At 44.3% G+C, this 13737-nt stretch overlaps 1 protein-coding gene across 4 annotated transcripts; it reads right to left on the bottom strand.

The window, feature by feature from the left end:
* Positions 1-3457: 3457 nt before the first annotated feature.
* On the bottom strand, positions 3458-13472 carry LOC125629153 (uncharacterized). 4 transcript variants are annotated; one of them, XM_048834459.2, is made up of 4 exons: positions 13247-13472; positions 11420-11591; positions 7332-7436; positions 3458-7041 (listed from the first exon to the last, which is right to left on the bottom strand). In XM_048834459.2, the coding sequence occupies exons 2-4, from the start codon at positions 11577-11579 to the stop codon at positions 5684-5686; spliced, it is 1623 nt and encodes a 540-aa protein (XP_048690416.1). In that variant the 5' UTR covers positions 11580-11591; positions 13247-13472; the 3' UTR covers positions 3458-5683. The 4 variants fall into 4 exon arrangements, with proteins under 4 accessions (XP_048690416.1, XP_048690418.1, XP_048690417.1 ...); XM_048834461.2 differs by having other exon boundaries at positions 3458-7038; XM_048834460.2 differs by having other exon boundaries at positions 11420-11622; positions 13247-13440.
* Positions 13473-13737: the final 265 nt, after the last annotated feature.

Below are 13737 nucleotides of genomic sequence, written 5' to 3'. Positions count from 1 at the left end.
CCAGGGGCAGGTGGTTGGAGTGTGGGAGGGGTGCAGGCTCTGGGAGGGAATTTGGGTGCAGGAGGGGGTGTGGGTGCGGGCTCTAGGTGGGGGCAGGGGTTTGGGGTGCAGGAGGGAGTCAGCATTTACCTTGGGCAGCTCCCGAAAGCAACCAGTACATCCCCTCTGGCATCAGCTCCTAGGCACGGGGCCCTGGGGGTCTCCGTGCGCTGCTGCCCATAAGCATTGCCCCCACAGCTCCCATTGGCTGCCATTCCCGGCCAATGAGAGCTGGGAAGTCAGAGCTTGGGGCAGGGCAACGTGCAGAGACCCCCTCCCCAGGGGCCACAGCGACGTGCCAGCGGCTTCGTAGAGCAGTGCGGAGTGAGGGCGGGCAGGAAGCCTGCCTTAGCCCTGCTGCGCTGCTGGCGGTGGCAAGGGGCTCCTGGGCCCCTGGACATTTGCGTCCTTTGCTCCACCCCCATCGGCAGGCCTGTCTCCACCAGTGCTACAAGAACACAAAGGACAAGAATTCAGGATACTGGGACCCCCTTTCACTCTCTCAGATGGCAGGCCCTGCCCATTCCACTCCTTCCACCTAGACAAGAAGAACAGTTTCCACCTACACCTTTTTGTGAGCCCACCAGCATAGCCATGTGTGCACTCATCACTTTGGGTATGTTCTGCCACATGTCCATAGGTTTGAAATTTGTCCTGTGTTGTGTTAAATGGATATTTTTTTTTAATCATGTACAACTCAGCTGAAAAATTTCACTGAGGTACAGCTCCCCTCATAAAATCAATTAATAAAATCTTCACAGAGTCACTGAATTCTTTTCCTTAGTTAAAGCACATTCATTTTCTACTACTACACTCTGCCATCAAAGTAGGAGCACAACATATCCCTGACCCCGTGTCTCTTACTACTTGGGTCACCTTGTAAAGGCCCATTTCTGGATCTTATGAACAGCCAGACAAGTCCCTCCACCTCTACTTCCCAGTCATCTGCTCTCACAGATGTTATGAGGAACACACCAAGCACTTATCACAAGATAAAGGCATTGCTCAACAGTCTCTAGCTTTGTCAGCAGGTTTCTCCTCCTTCCCTTCAGTCTTCCAAATTACAACTCCACTACACTTCTGCAGCTACTCGGGGTATAGCTATATAGCACCTTTCTCATGTCCAAGTATACAGAAAAATGGCTTCTTAACAGGGATGCAGAGGGTAAGCTAAATATATTGGATGACAGGTAATTTTCAAAGTAAAATTACTAAATAATTATCAAAATTCATAATTGGGAGAAAATTAATGTAATCATAAATTACTTGCTTCTCATATGTTGAGTTCAGGAAAATCAGACCAAAAAATGGAATTATTTATTATGATTATTAATCAGACTGTGCTCAGAAAGTAACCACATAAAAATTTACCAAGGATTCTTTTTTCTATACACTAAGGGATGTCCCAAAATAAACAATTGAAATTGACTTTAAATAAAGAAACACTTATTTAAGTAAGCAAAAATAAGAGAAGGAACCAACAAGCAATTGAATGAACAAAGATTATGTGAATGAGATTCATCAGATTAAAAAAAAAGTAAATAAATTGGCTGATAAAATGTAGTAACTGTTAAAACAACCTCTTAACTAAACTTGAAATTCTAAAACAAAGGAAATTAAAACAAATTCGGTTAACTATATAGGATGGACTAGTGTTACAAAACTGAGTATAAAACTGAAACATCTATGGGCATTTAACTCAATGATATTCACTTAATTAAAATTCACTAGTAGCTAAGCATTAACAACAGAATTCAACAAGTAGACAGAAATATCAGAAAACCAAATATTAACTCAATGACATAACTAGATTAAAACTAATTAATTTGATATTAAATCTTTTAAATTAATTAAAAACATATTTGGACAAAACTAGATAAATTGGATAGGACATCAAATTGAATACAGTGTAAATTTAACAAAAGCTAGCAAAACAATGACTTTTTACTTCTGTATTAAGAAAGTAACTTTGTGAAGCTAAGGATCATTCTGAAGGCAAATTCAAATGTATATAATTATTATAGCTCAAAATTCAGCATTGTTTAGATACGTTTCTAGCTAGAAATGGCTGCAATGAAACATACAAAAGCTGGGGGTACAAGAATCACAGGACTGGAAGGGACCTCGAGAGGTCATCTAGTCCAGTCCCTTGCAACAGTGTAAAACAGAGGGGATTAACTCAGATTTTATGGAATTAGTAGGCAATTTTATAAGTATGAAAGATCAGAAAGCAATCTGAGTAACCAAAGGTTTCAGAGGAACAGCCGTGTTAGTCTGTATTCGCAAAAAGAAAAGGAGTACTTGTGGCACCTTAGAGACTAACCAATTTATTTGAGCATGAGCTTTCGTGAGCTACAGCTCACTTCATCAGATGTTTACCGTGGAAACTGCAGCAGACTTTATATACACACAGAGAATATGAAACAATACCTCCTCCCACCCCACTGTCCTGCTGGTAATAGCTTATAGATAAGCTATTACCAGCAGGACAGTGGGGTGGGAGGAGGTATTGTTTCATATTCTCTGTGTGTATATAAAGTCTGCTGCAGTTTCCACGGTAAACATCTGATGAAGTGAGCTGTAGCTCACGAAAGCTCATGCTCAAATAAATTGGTTAGTCTCTAAGGTGCCACAAGTACTCCTTTTCTTTTTGAGTAACCAAAGTTTTCAAATTAAAGTTAATCAAGCAGGTTTAGGGAGTGTTCTTAGAAAGTTGATAGGCAGATAGTGTACTGCAGGGGGAGATTTTGGTGTTTGAGTTAATAGGTAGAGGAGAGAGAGATTGTTCAAGATAATTCCACAGAAAAACACTAACATTCATATATAGAAAGAGAACTATCATAAAGTACCCTGCTTTTGGTATTTAAAGTAGACAAAGAAAATAGGAATTAGTTAAATTCATAAACCAAGATTGGAATGAGACTACTGTGTAGTGTGAGGTATTAACACATTATATTATTCTGTAGTTAAAAATACACAGCACAACTGAAATTAGCATAAAAGTATTCTGAAGTATAGAACACACACAAATAAAGATTGTAGTGAGATTTTGAAGTTAGAAGACAGCTTTCCTCACTCACACATACAGAGTAATGATACAAGAGTGAGAGATCAAAGGACTTGCAAGTAATTGTCACTCACACTTGTAAAAAACAGAACAGTCACAGGGGTTAAGTGTAAAATACAGGACAGAGTAGAACAGTGAACAACAAAGTTACAAGTTCTCAGTAGCAGTTACAGTTAGGAACTGAGCTGAAAGAGAACAAAAAGTAATCAAACAATGAATTTCCATAAAAATATGAAAAGGAGGACTTGTGGCACCTTAAAGACTAACCAATTTATTTGAGCATAAGCTTTCGTGAGCTACAGCTCACTTCATCCAATGAAGTGCGCTGTAGCTCACGAAAGCTTATGCTCAAATAAATTGGTTAGTCTCTAAGGTGCCACACGTACTCCTTTTCTTTTTGCAAATACAGACTAACACGGCTGTTACTCTGAAACCTGTCATAAAAATATAACAACACAATAAGAACAGCTGAACTTTAGTTATGTTCTCATCAAACCAAAAAGATTTGAAGGGTAGCTCTATTAAGCAGTAAACTAAGTGAAGTGACATCAACATTACAGACGCAAGGTGTGAAGAATAACTCTGGCAGCTACAGTGGAAAGCATGCGGTTTAATCAGCACCAGCTCAGTTTTAGTCTATGCCTACACTATGGACCTTACAGCAGCACAGCTGTACCACAGCAGCTGCGCCGCTGTAATGTCTCCTGTATAGACAGTCAATGCCGGCGGGGGAGAGCTTTCCCACCAGCATAATTAAACCACCCCCAATGAGCGGCGGTAGCTACGTCGGCGGGAGACCGTCTCCACCGACATAGTGCTGTCCACACTGGTGCTTCTGTCAGTGAGACTTATGTTGGTCAGGGGTGTGTTTTTTTCCCACACCCCTGAGCCACACAATTTTTGCTGACAAAAGTGCTAGTGTAGACAAAGCCTCAGTTACAATGTTGTCATTTTCAAATTCTATTAGCCCAGTTATGCTCTTCAGAGTATTTCCCCCAATCTTAAACTGCTTTAAGGCTCGATTTTTTAAATCACTATTGCTAGTGAAATTCTTTTTTCTTTTGCACCATTTGAAATTAGGAAATATTTTATAGTTGGAAGTAAGTTGTTAGGTTTATATGAGTTTGGTATTTTCCAATTAAGAGCGCCTAAGAGCCCAAGAGTCTGGTTTAATGGAAAAGAACTCAACTCCAATGGGTTCAGTGTTCTAGGAAAACAATAATTATTCTCTCCAAGGTCAAATTCTGACCTCCTTTAAAGCACAGAAATTCCCTATAGAATTTTAGCAATAAGAATTGAAATCTTTCTGCACTTTTAAGTAGGTAGAATTTCTCACCCTTCATTCCATTGTTCAGTGTGCAGTCTTCTTCATGGTGGAAGTTAGGATAACGTCAATGTAAGGAGTCATTAGAGCAAAGGATCTGGAGACAAGGTTACCACCTGACAGGTAGGTGATCTCACCACAAGACTATTGAGTTAGTCTCACTTTCTTTCTCTGGCCCAATGACTAAGTATTTATATACAGTGGAACTGTTTTACTCGGATAGACCGAGTGAGTCCCACAGCCAGACTTGCTCTGTGGCTAGGGTACTACTCTGAGAGTGGGCAGATCCATGTTCAAATTCTTTTACCTCATCAGGTGGAGGAGGGACTTGAACTAAGGGTCTTCCACATCTGTGCTAAAGGTTACAAAGAATGTTGTCTTTCTCCTCCTCAATCCCCCGTTGTTTTGTGCTGAGTTACATGGCCTCTGAACATGCCTAACAGAACATGCCCCATCATGAATTGCAAGACCAGGGAGGCGCCTATCTCTGTGAGAGGGATGGGGCTTAGACCACACCACTTTCATTGGCATGTCCCATTGGCTAGCTTTGGTGGCTCCCCACCTGCTGGCCTTTGTGAATCACAATCTAAAATGCCTATATCACCCCATTCATTTTCTATGGAGCCTAGCCTGCTAACTCAGGCTTTGTGGATCCCAGTGTGGTATCTGTGATTTTCTAGGTACCTAAAAGTTAGGTATTGCAATCCTCAAGTGTCACAGCACCTCAGTCCCTTGGAGCATCGAGGTCTAAAACACTATCAAGTATAAATTAGAAGTCACATTCTATAAAATGAAGCTGGTTCTAGGTCAGGGGGAGTCAATAGGTCAACCATAGGCCAAATCCGGGCCACCAGACACTTTTGAATGGGCCCCAAAAATCTTTTTGTTATTGTTGTTTTTTATTATTATTATTTGCTCTGAAGCCTGAACCTTGACTATACTTTGACCAAGAAATCTGGACCTTGATAAAAATAATTGACTACCCCTGTAAGAACATCAAAAGTAAAACTGGGAGATGAAGGAGGATGTTCACAGTTTCTTGAGAAGTCATAAATCAAATGCAGTTACAATGTGCAAATCTTATCTAAGCCTCTTGCTCTGCATGGCTCTGTCCCAGGAAGATGATTTCATTTTCTGCTTTAATAAACATTTCATGTCCTAGTTACATAGCCACTACAGCCTGGCCTGACTCTTTAAAATTCATGGGAATCAGAAAAGGTCCTTCACTTGGCCCAATCCTAGCCAGGACATTTCTAGGGTGTGTGTCCTATGTGGATTCTCTTATGTGTACTGAGGTTTGAGCTGTGCCGGAAGTCTTTCCCACAGTCAGTGCACTTATAGGGTTTCTCACCACTGTGGAGTCTCTTATGTGACAGAAGGTGTGAGCTGCTTCTAAAGCTTTTCCCACACTCATTGCATGTGTAAGGTCTCTCACCTGTGTGGGATCTCTGGTGATTAGAAAGGGCTGAGTTGTTATAGAAACTTTTCCCACAGTGAAGACACTTGTAGGGTCTCTCTCCACTGTGGATTCTTTGATGTTCAGAAAGGGCTGAGCTTGCACGGAAGCTTTTCCCACATTCGGAGCACTTAAAGGGTTTCTCCCCTGTGTGGATCCTCTGGTGAGTAGTAAGGGTTGACCTGCGAGTGAAGCTTTTCCCACATTCAGGGCAGTTATATGGTTTCTCTCCTGTGTGGGTTGTATGATGTGATCGAAGGTGTGAGAGGCAACTAAAGGTTTTCCCACACTCATTGCATTTATAGGGTCTCTCCCCTGTGTGGGTTCTCTGATGATCATTGAGTTCTACACTGTAACTGAAGCTTTTCCCACAGTCAGGGCAGCTATAGGGTTTCTCTCCTGTATGAATTCTCTGATGCTTAATAAGGGATGAACTTTGACTGAAGCTTTTCCCACACTCATTGCATTGGTAGGGTCTCTCTCCTGTATGGGTTCTCTGATGTGATAGAAGGTTTGAGCTCTGAATGAAGCTTTTCCCGCAAGTAAGGCATTCATAGGGTTTCTCCCCTGTGTGGGTTCTCTGATGTGATAGAAGATTTGAGCTCACACGGAAGCTTTTCCCACACTCACTGCATTCATAAGGTTTCTCTCCTGTGTGGATTCTTTGATGCTGAATAAGGGTTGAGCTCCGACTGAAGCCTTTCCCACAGTCAGGGCAGTTATAGGTCTTCTTTCGTTCGTGGACTGTACGATGTGTAATTAGGGCTGAGCTCTGTTTGAATCTTTTCCCACAGTCCAGGCATGTGTAGGGTCTCTCTCCTGTATGGGTTCTTTGGTGTCTAGTAAGTTGTGATCTGCACCTGAAACTTTTCCTACAGTCACCGCATGTGTAGGGTGTCTTACCAATGGGGATTCTCTGTTGAACAGTGTCTTTGTTTTTCTTGATCCATATTTTCTGGTCAGAGGATTTACACTGTCTCTGCCCCGGCTGGTTTTCTTGCATGCAAAAGTCAGTGCAGGCCAGAGGGGCAGCATCTCCATGCTCAGGAATCTGGGAAGCCTCCCCTTCAGATCTTCCTGATGTCCTGTGCAGTTCCAATTGCTCAGGATGTTCCTGATTCTCCTCCTTGTTCTCATTCACCATCCTATCACCTGCTGAGACAAAGAGAATCCAGACACAAGTCATTCCCTGTGCCAGGGGGAAAAGGAACCTCAGAAAGGGGAACAGCAAAGGGCAGAACAAACCAAAGTAACTGCTGAGGAGATTGAAATATCAGCAGCTGAACCCTACCCACCTCCAAAACCTGCCCCAGAGGAGAGAGAGAGGAGGGGACCTATCCTTCAAATACAGATGAAGGCAGGGGCTGAAGGGTCAGACAGCCTTGATGAAAATGCCTAAGTGACATCTGCCATGAGGATTCAATAATTGGTTTCTGATTCCTCACCTGTGTAGGCATCTCTCAGAATCCCCCATTCCTGGAGACTGGGGACCCACAGTTTCTCCTCTCGTTCCAGCCAGGAGGTCACACTGGGTTTGGAAACTGGAAATCCTGCATCGGTGGGGGAAGGAAATAAGTGCTGATCTTGTTCATTAAGTGAGTGCTGTTACTACTTCCAGATCCAGGAGCTGAATAAGCAACCCAGAAAGGGTCCTTCCTCTCCCCACCCCCACACTACAAGAATTGAGCTATAAATCAGTCAGATCCCTTGACACGCTGGTCTAGACCAAGGGTTCATCCATTCTGCCTAGGGAATTGCCATAACATATTTCTCTAGGGAGATGAGCAGAATCATTTTGCTCTCTAGACATATGGGGTACAATCAAGTCTCCATCACTGCCAAATATACCACCCTCTTCCAACACACACAAGTCACTCCCTAACACAAGCCAGACGTGGAAGATACCTTGTGATCTTATTGGGCTGGGGATTATGTCTCATTATGTCTAAGGCTATGATTTTGTCATGGAGGTTGTGGAAGTCACGGAATCTATGACTTCCAGAGACCTCCATGACTTCAGCCCACGGTGGCTCGGAGCTGCGGAGTCCCCCAACTGCCCTTGGTGGCTCAGATCCAGGTGGCCACTGAGGGTGGGGGGAGATCCAAGCTGCCATGGGCGGTGAGGGAACCCCACAGTTCATGACCACCGTGGGCAGTGGGGGCCCCCCGCAGCTCTGAGCAATGAGTGGTGGGGGGACCCTGGAGCTCCAAGTGTCAGGAATGGTGGGTCCCCCAGAGCTGCCCAACCACCATGGGCGGTGGGGAACTCCAGAGCCCCAGCAGCGATGGGTGCTGGAGCCTTCTCCCTCCCCATTTTGTCATGGATATTTTTAGTAAAATCATGGACAGGTCTCCGGTTTCCATGAATTCTTCTTTATTGCCTGTAACTTTTACTAAAAATATCCATGACAAAATCTGAAACTTTTGTCATTTTTGTTGTTCTCCTCTGGACTCCCTTTAATTTGTCCACTTCTTTCTTAAAATGTGGCACCCAGGACTGGAAACAGTCCTCCAGCTGAGACTTCCCCAGTGCGGAGTTGATCAGGACAGTTACCTCCTGGGTCTTACATATGACACTCCTGTTGATACACCTCAGCATATTAGCCTTTTTCACAACTACATCACATTTTTGACTCATATTCAATTTGTGATCCACTATAACCCAGAGTTCCTTCTCAGCAGTAGTACTGTATCACAGTTCCCTAGTTCGCTTATGAGAAAGGTCATATAGAACGATTACAAAAGCTTTACTAAAATTAAGATAAATCATGTCTAGTGCTTCCTCCAAGCCACTTGGCCAGTAACCCTGTCAAAGAAGGACATTAGGTTAGTTTGACATGGTTTTTTCTTGACAAATACATGTTGGCTATTATTTATTATCTCATTATCCTCTAGGTGCTTACAAATTGACTGTTTAATAATTTGGTTCAGAATCTTTCCAGGTATCAAAGTTAGGTTGACTCATCTATAATTCCCAAGGTCCTCTTTGTTCCCCTTTTAAAGATAGGTACCATGTTTGCCCTGCTCCAGTCCTCTAGGACCTCACTCTCCTCAATAAGTTCTGAAAGAAAATTGATCCTGCTTTCAAGATTGCTTCATCTAGTTGGTTAAGTACCGGGGGTGAATTTTGTCGGGCCCTGACAACTTGAATAAATCTAACAGAGTATTTTTTTAACCTGTTCTTTTCCTATTCTGGCTTGTGTGCCTTCCTTCTTAATAGTAGATGTGGTTAACATTTGGTCACAATTAACTTTTTTAGTTAAGACTAAAGCAAAATATGTTGCCTTTTATTAGCTCTCCTTCCCTGCCAAGTAGAGAACACTTTCCTTCATCTTTCTCTAGTTCCTAATGTATTTAAAGAACCTCTTATTGCCTTTTACATTCTTTGCTATGTGCAACACATTTGGTGCCCTAGCCTTTCCAGTCGTGTCCCTACATGCTCCTACTACCCTCTCATTTCCATCCTCCACAACCTCTCCAGGTACCCACTTTGGTGGGATTCCTTTTCAATTTTCAGGTTATTGAAAAATCTCCTGATGCAGCCATATTGGCCTCTTGACTATTTTTCCTACCTTTCTTCACATCAGGATAGTTTGCTGCTGTGCCTTGAATATTGTCTCTTTGAGAAAGTGTCAGCTCTCTTTCAGTTCTTTTTTGCTTAGATTTTCTTCCCATGGAACCATACCTACTAATTCTCTAAGTCTGCTTTTTGAAGTCCATTGTCCTTGTTCTGCTGATCTCAAGTCATATTTTCCCTAGATGCAAGATGCATCCCAACAAATTCAACTACCGCATCCCCATAATCTCCCAGGTGCCCAGTCAAGCAAATCTCTTAAATTTAGCACTTGAGTTCCATTGACTTTCATGAAATTAAGCACCTGCGTAGGTGCTTTGTGACTAGTGATGGTTTGCTGAATTGGGCCTTGAGACCAGCCACAGGACTGACTGGCTTTCCAACTAATGTACAAATCTGCAAACATATGTTTTTAGATGTATAGGCTAGACAGGAATATTATGAACATCTAGTCTGACCTCCTGTATCAAACACAGGCCAGAGAACCTCACCCAAAGATTGCTCCATCAATCCCATATCTTGTGGTTGAGTTAGACTATATTTATTAGAAAGAGACATCCAAATGATGAAGACTCCACCACACCCTTGGGTAATGTACTCCATTGACTATGACTGGCCTGAATTCACCCATCTTCAGCTTCTACTCATTGAATCACATTCTGACTTTGGCTGCTAGATTAAGGAACCTTCTGGTATCAGAAATTTTCTCTTCATGTAGGCACTTATGTCTTCAAAACACCTCTCAACCTTCTTCTGGATGAACTTAATAGACTGAGCTCCATAAGTCTCTCAAGTCTTGTCTATACGATGGCTTAAATTGATGTAAATTACATTGTTTAGGGGTGTGAAAAACCCCGCCCGCTGAGCAATGTAACTTACAATTGACCTAATGCAGTGTCTGTGCTCTCCTGCTGACATAAGTTCCGCCTCTCATTGAGGAGAAGTAATTATGTCAATGGGAGAGCATCAATCGCAGTGGTGCTGATTTAGCACGGTAGTGAAGCAAAGCTTTTACTCAAAGGCAGATTTTCCAGACCTCAGCTCATTCTTGTGGGACCAGAGAGGTTAAAATTGAATTTCAAAGTGGCCTGACAACCCAGTTAGCAGGGGCTGGATGTCTAACTCCCTTGGGTATCTTTGAAAGTCACAGCCTCAGAGACTTACAAGAGCTTCAAGTGTGTAGTAGTGCATGAAACTGAACCTAGGTCTTCTGATTCCAAGTGCAGCGCCTGAAACACAAGACCCCTCCTCACTTTTTTCTACTCTAGTGATGTTCCACAAATAGTACTCCCAGATTTTAAATTACTTCATAAGCCCTCACTCAGTGCAGAGCTCAATGACTCTCACTGAGAGAAATCATAATTTCACAGAAATCAACCCCAGTGAGGGACAGACACCAGGAACAACAGCCTCCTTGCAAGAATTCAGCACACTGGCACAAGAAAGAAGCATTAGCAGAAACTGGCCACAGCCCCATAACACTGGTACATGCCCTTCCGGACTAGTAGAAGAGGGAAGAACACCTTGGTACCTCCTGCTAAAACAACTGGCTGAGGCAGAACGTAGGCAAGATGCAGATAAAGCTCATTTGAAAATCTGGCCACTTAGGCAAAGCTGAGACACTTGTCCAGCTTTGAGGTCACAAAGTGCTCAGAGGCCCAAGAGGACGGAAGTAACCCCAGGAACGGTGAAGAGAGAGTGAGTTTGTCTCGCTTGAAAACCTTGGTTATGGAAGGGTAGCACCATTGTTATATCCCTGACTCTGCTGTCCTGTGTGAGGGCATGTGGAGGGGACAGTCTCTCACACACAGGAGCTGGGGAGTATATAGACTGACCCCTTGAAGCATGGGCGGGGTGGGGGGGGAGAATCATTGAAGAACCCTGCACAGAAGACAACGCAGCTATTTTTCAGCCCTCCCGCTCCCAGCTTCTAATACCAGAGAGGACAGGAATCCTTACCTAGTGAGGTCACAGTCTCATAATTCTCCTGCATCACATCCCTGTAGAGGGCTCTCTGACCTGGGTCCAGCAGAGCCCATTCCTCCTTGGAGAAATACACAGCCACCTCCTCGAAGGTCACCAGCTCCACTGCAGCCATTTCCCTTCCCTGTCTCTCCATGGACTGGATGACCTGGAGCGAAATGTGGATGTTATTCTGCAACCTGTCAGGGCAAGAAGTGTGACTCGGAAGTTTCAGAAGGGATTTAGTCCATTTCAAACCCTGATTTCCCCCAGACTTTTTCTACCATTCTAGGGGAATGCTAAATTAGCGGCCTACATTTGGATTTAGGTGTCTAAATTGTGCTCCTGTATTTAAAGATCCCATCCTTCATCACTTTATTTATAGTACAGACCCATCTCCTCCTACCAGAACTAAACCCACAGAGATATTTTTAAATCCTCTCAGTCACAGAGATTAAGTGAAATCCAGGAGACCACTCAGAAGTTTGATATTAAACACGTGAGTGTTTGTGGAATGAGATCCTAAAATTTATAGAGTTTAAGGCCTGATAGGACCACTGGATCATCTAGTCTGACTTTCTGTATGTCAGAGACCATTAACTGTTACCCAGCTAACCCTGCATCTCCTCAAAGGCCTATGTTTGGCCAAAACATATTTTCTAGAAGTTATCCAGTGTTGATTTGAAGACATCAAGAAACAGAGAATCTACCACTTCTTTGGTAATTTGTTCCAGAGATTAATCACTTCCACTATTAAAATTTATGCCTAATTTCTAATCGGATTTATCTGGCTTCAGCGTCCAGATACCAGCTTATGCTAGCCCTTTATTACCACTATTTTCTGTCCCCGAAGGTACTCATACAATGTAATCAAGTCACCTCCCAGTCTTCCAATATATTTATTTTTCATGATAAACTAAACATATTGAGCTCTTGATGTTTCTCAATGGAAGGATTTTTCTCCCTCCCATGAATCACATTTGTGGCTGTTGCCTACATTCTCTAAAAAGTCTCTGGCAAAAGAGATTTTGCCAGACTAGAGAGAGAACTGTGTCTGACATAGGAATTCCTTCTTTGTCAATGTAAAATGTCTAGTCGAAATTCTTAAAGCGCTAGAACTGGTTAAAAGGAAACAATCCTTTTTGTAATGGTAAAATTGTAACTTGCTTTTGTTCCCATTCCCTTTTCATTAACAGGCTAATTGGCTTCTCATCAAACTTTCCAAAATAAATTCACAGAGGACAGAAACTGTAAAGATAAACATAGCAATTGCCAGACTACATGAGAGGCCAGATGCATCTAGTAACTGTGAGGATGTTATAAGCAACTGAAGAGGCTCCTTGAGTCTGAAATTGTGCAGCCAACAGTAACTGTCAGTGTCACTCTGTGCTCCAGCTGTAAAGATTCAAGGATCCACTTTGAAAGATTCCCCCTGACACTGTCCCCAGGGCAGAGCATCCCCCCAGAAGCGCGGAGACTAGGCAGAGGCAGGAACTGGCTTTTCCTCTCCCTGCGCCTCAGCTTGTCCAGGAAAAAAATCCCGTTGCCCCTGCCAGTCTCTGCCCCATCTTCCCTCCCCTCGGGCTGGGAGACTCGGTCCCTGGCCCGGCCCGGAGCGGTCGCTCTCCCGGCGCTGGCTCGGCTCCTGCAGGCGCTCAGGGGGGCAGAGCCGGGGAGGGGGGTGGGGGGGGTCAGGGAGGGCAGCAGCTCTGGGACTCGCAGACCCCCGCCCCCCCGGGAGCAGAGCTGGGGCGAGGAGGGGCCGTTGGTGCAGAGTCACTTTCCTGCCCGGCCCCAGCCCTTTCCCCGGGTCTCTCCCCTCACCTGCAGGCTCCGGCTCAGGGGCTGGTATCGGCAGAGCCCAGGGCTGCCCCAGGGGCTGGTTCCAGCCCCCGCAGAAAGTCCCCGCGGCTGGGCCCCGAGGGGCGCTAGGGAAGGGCTCTCCCCGCACCCACCCCGCTGGGCAGCGGCAGCAGCGGCTCCGCCCCGGCTCACAATGGAGGAGGTGAGGGAGGCTGCAGCAGCTGCAGCGTCTGACCCAGGAAGTTCAACCCTCATCTGCTGAGCAGCAGTAGCAGCTGCTGCCCTCCCCTCACTCTGCCTTTGCTACTGGCAGACTCTGCTTCCTGCAAAACAGACATAAAGGTGGGAGAAAGGGGCAAATTGGAGGGGTGGGATGTGGCCACTGTGTAGCGAGGGCAGAGGAAGGAGAGGGCCAGATATATAAAACTAAAGGCAGGGTGCTGGAGCTGGGGCTCAGGAAGTGGGAGACGCTCTCAGCAGCACCCTGTATCTCCATATGGTTTGATGCGCAG

This window comes from Caretta caretta, chromosome 14 (assembly GCF_965140235.1).
Source record: "Caretta caretta isolate rCarCar2 chromosome 14, rCarCar1.hap1, whole genome shotgun sequence".
NCBI classification, from domain to species: domain Eukaryota; kingdom Metazoa; phylum Chordata; order Testudines; family Cheloniidae; genus Caretta; species Caretta caretta.
The sequence above is the reverse complement of the archived record's forward strand: the minus strand, read 5'-3'. Positions and strand labels throughout refer to the sequence as shown.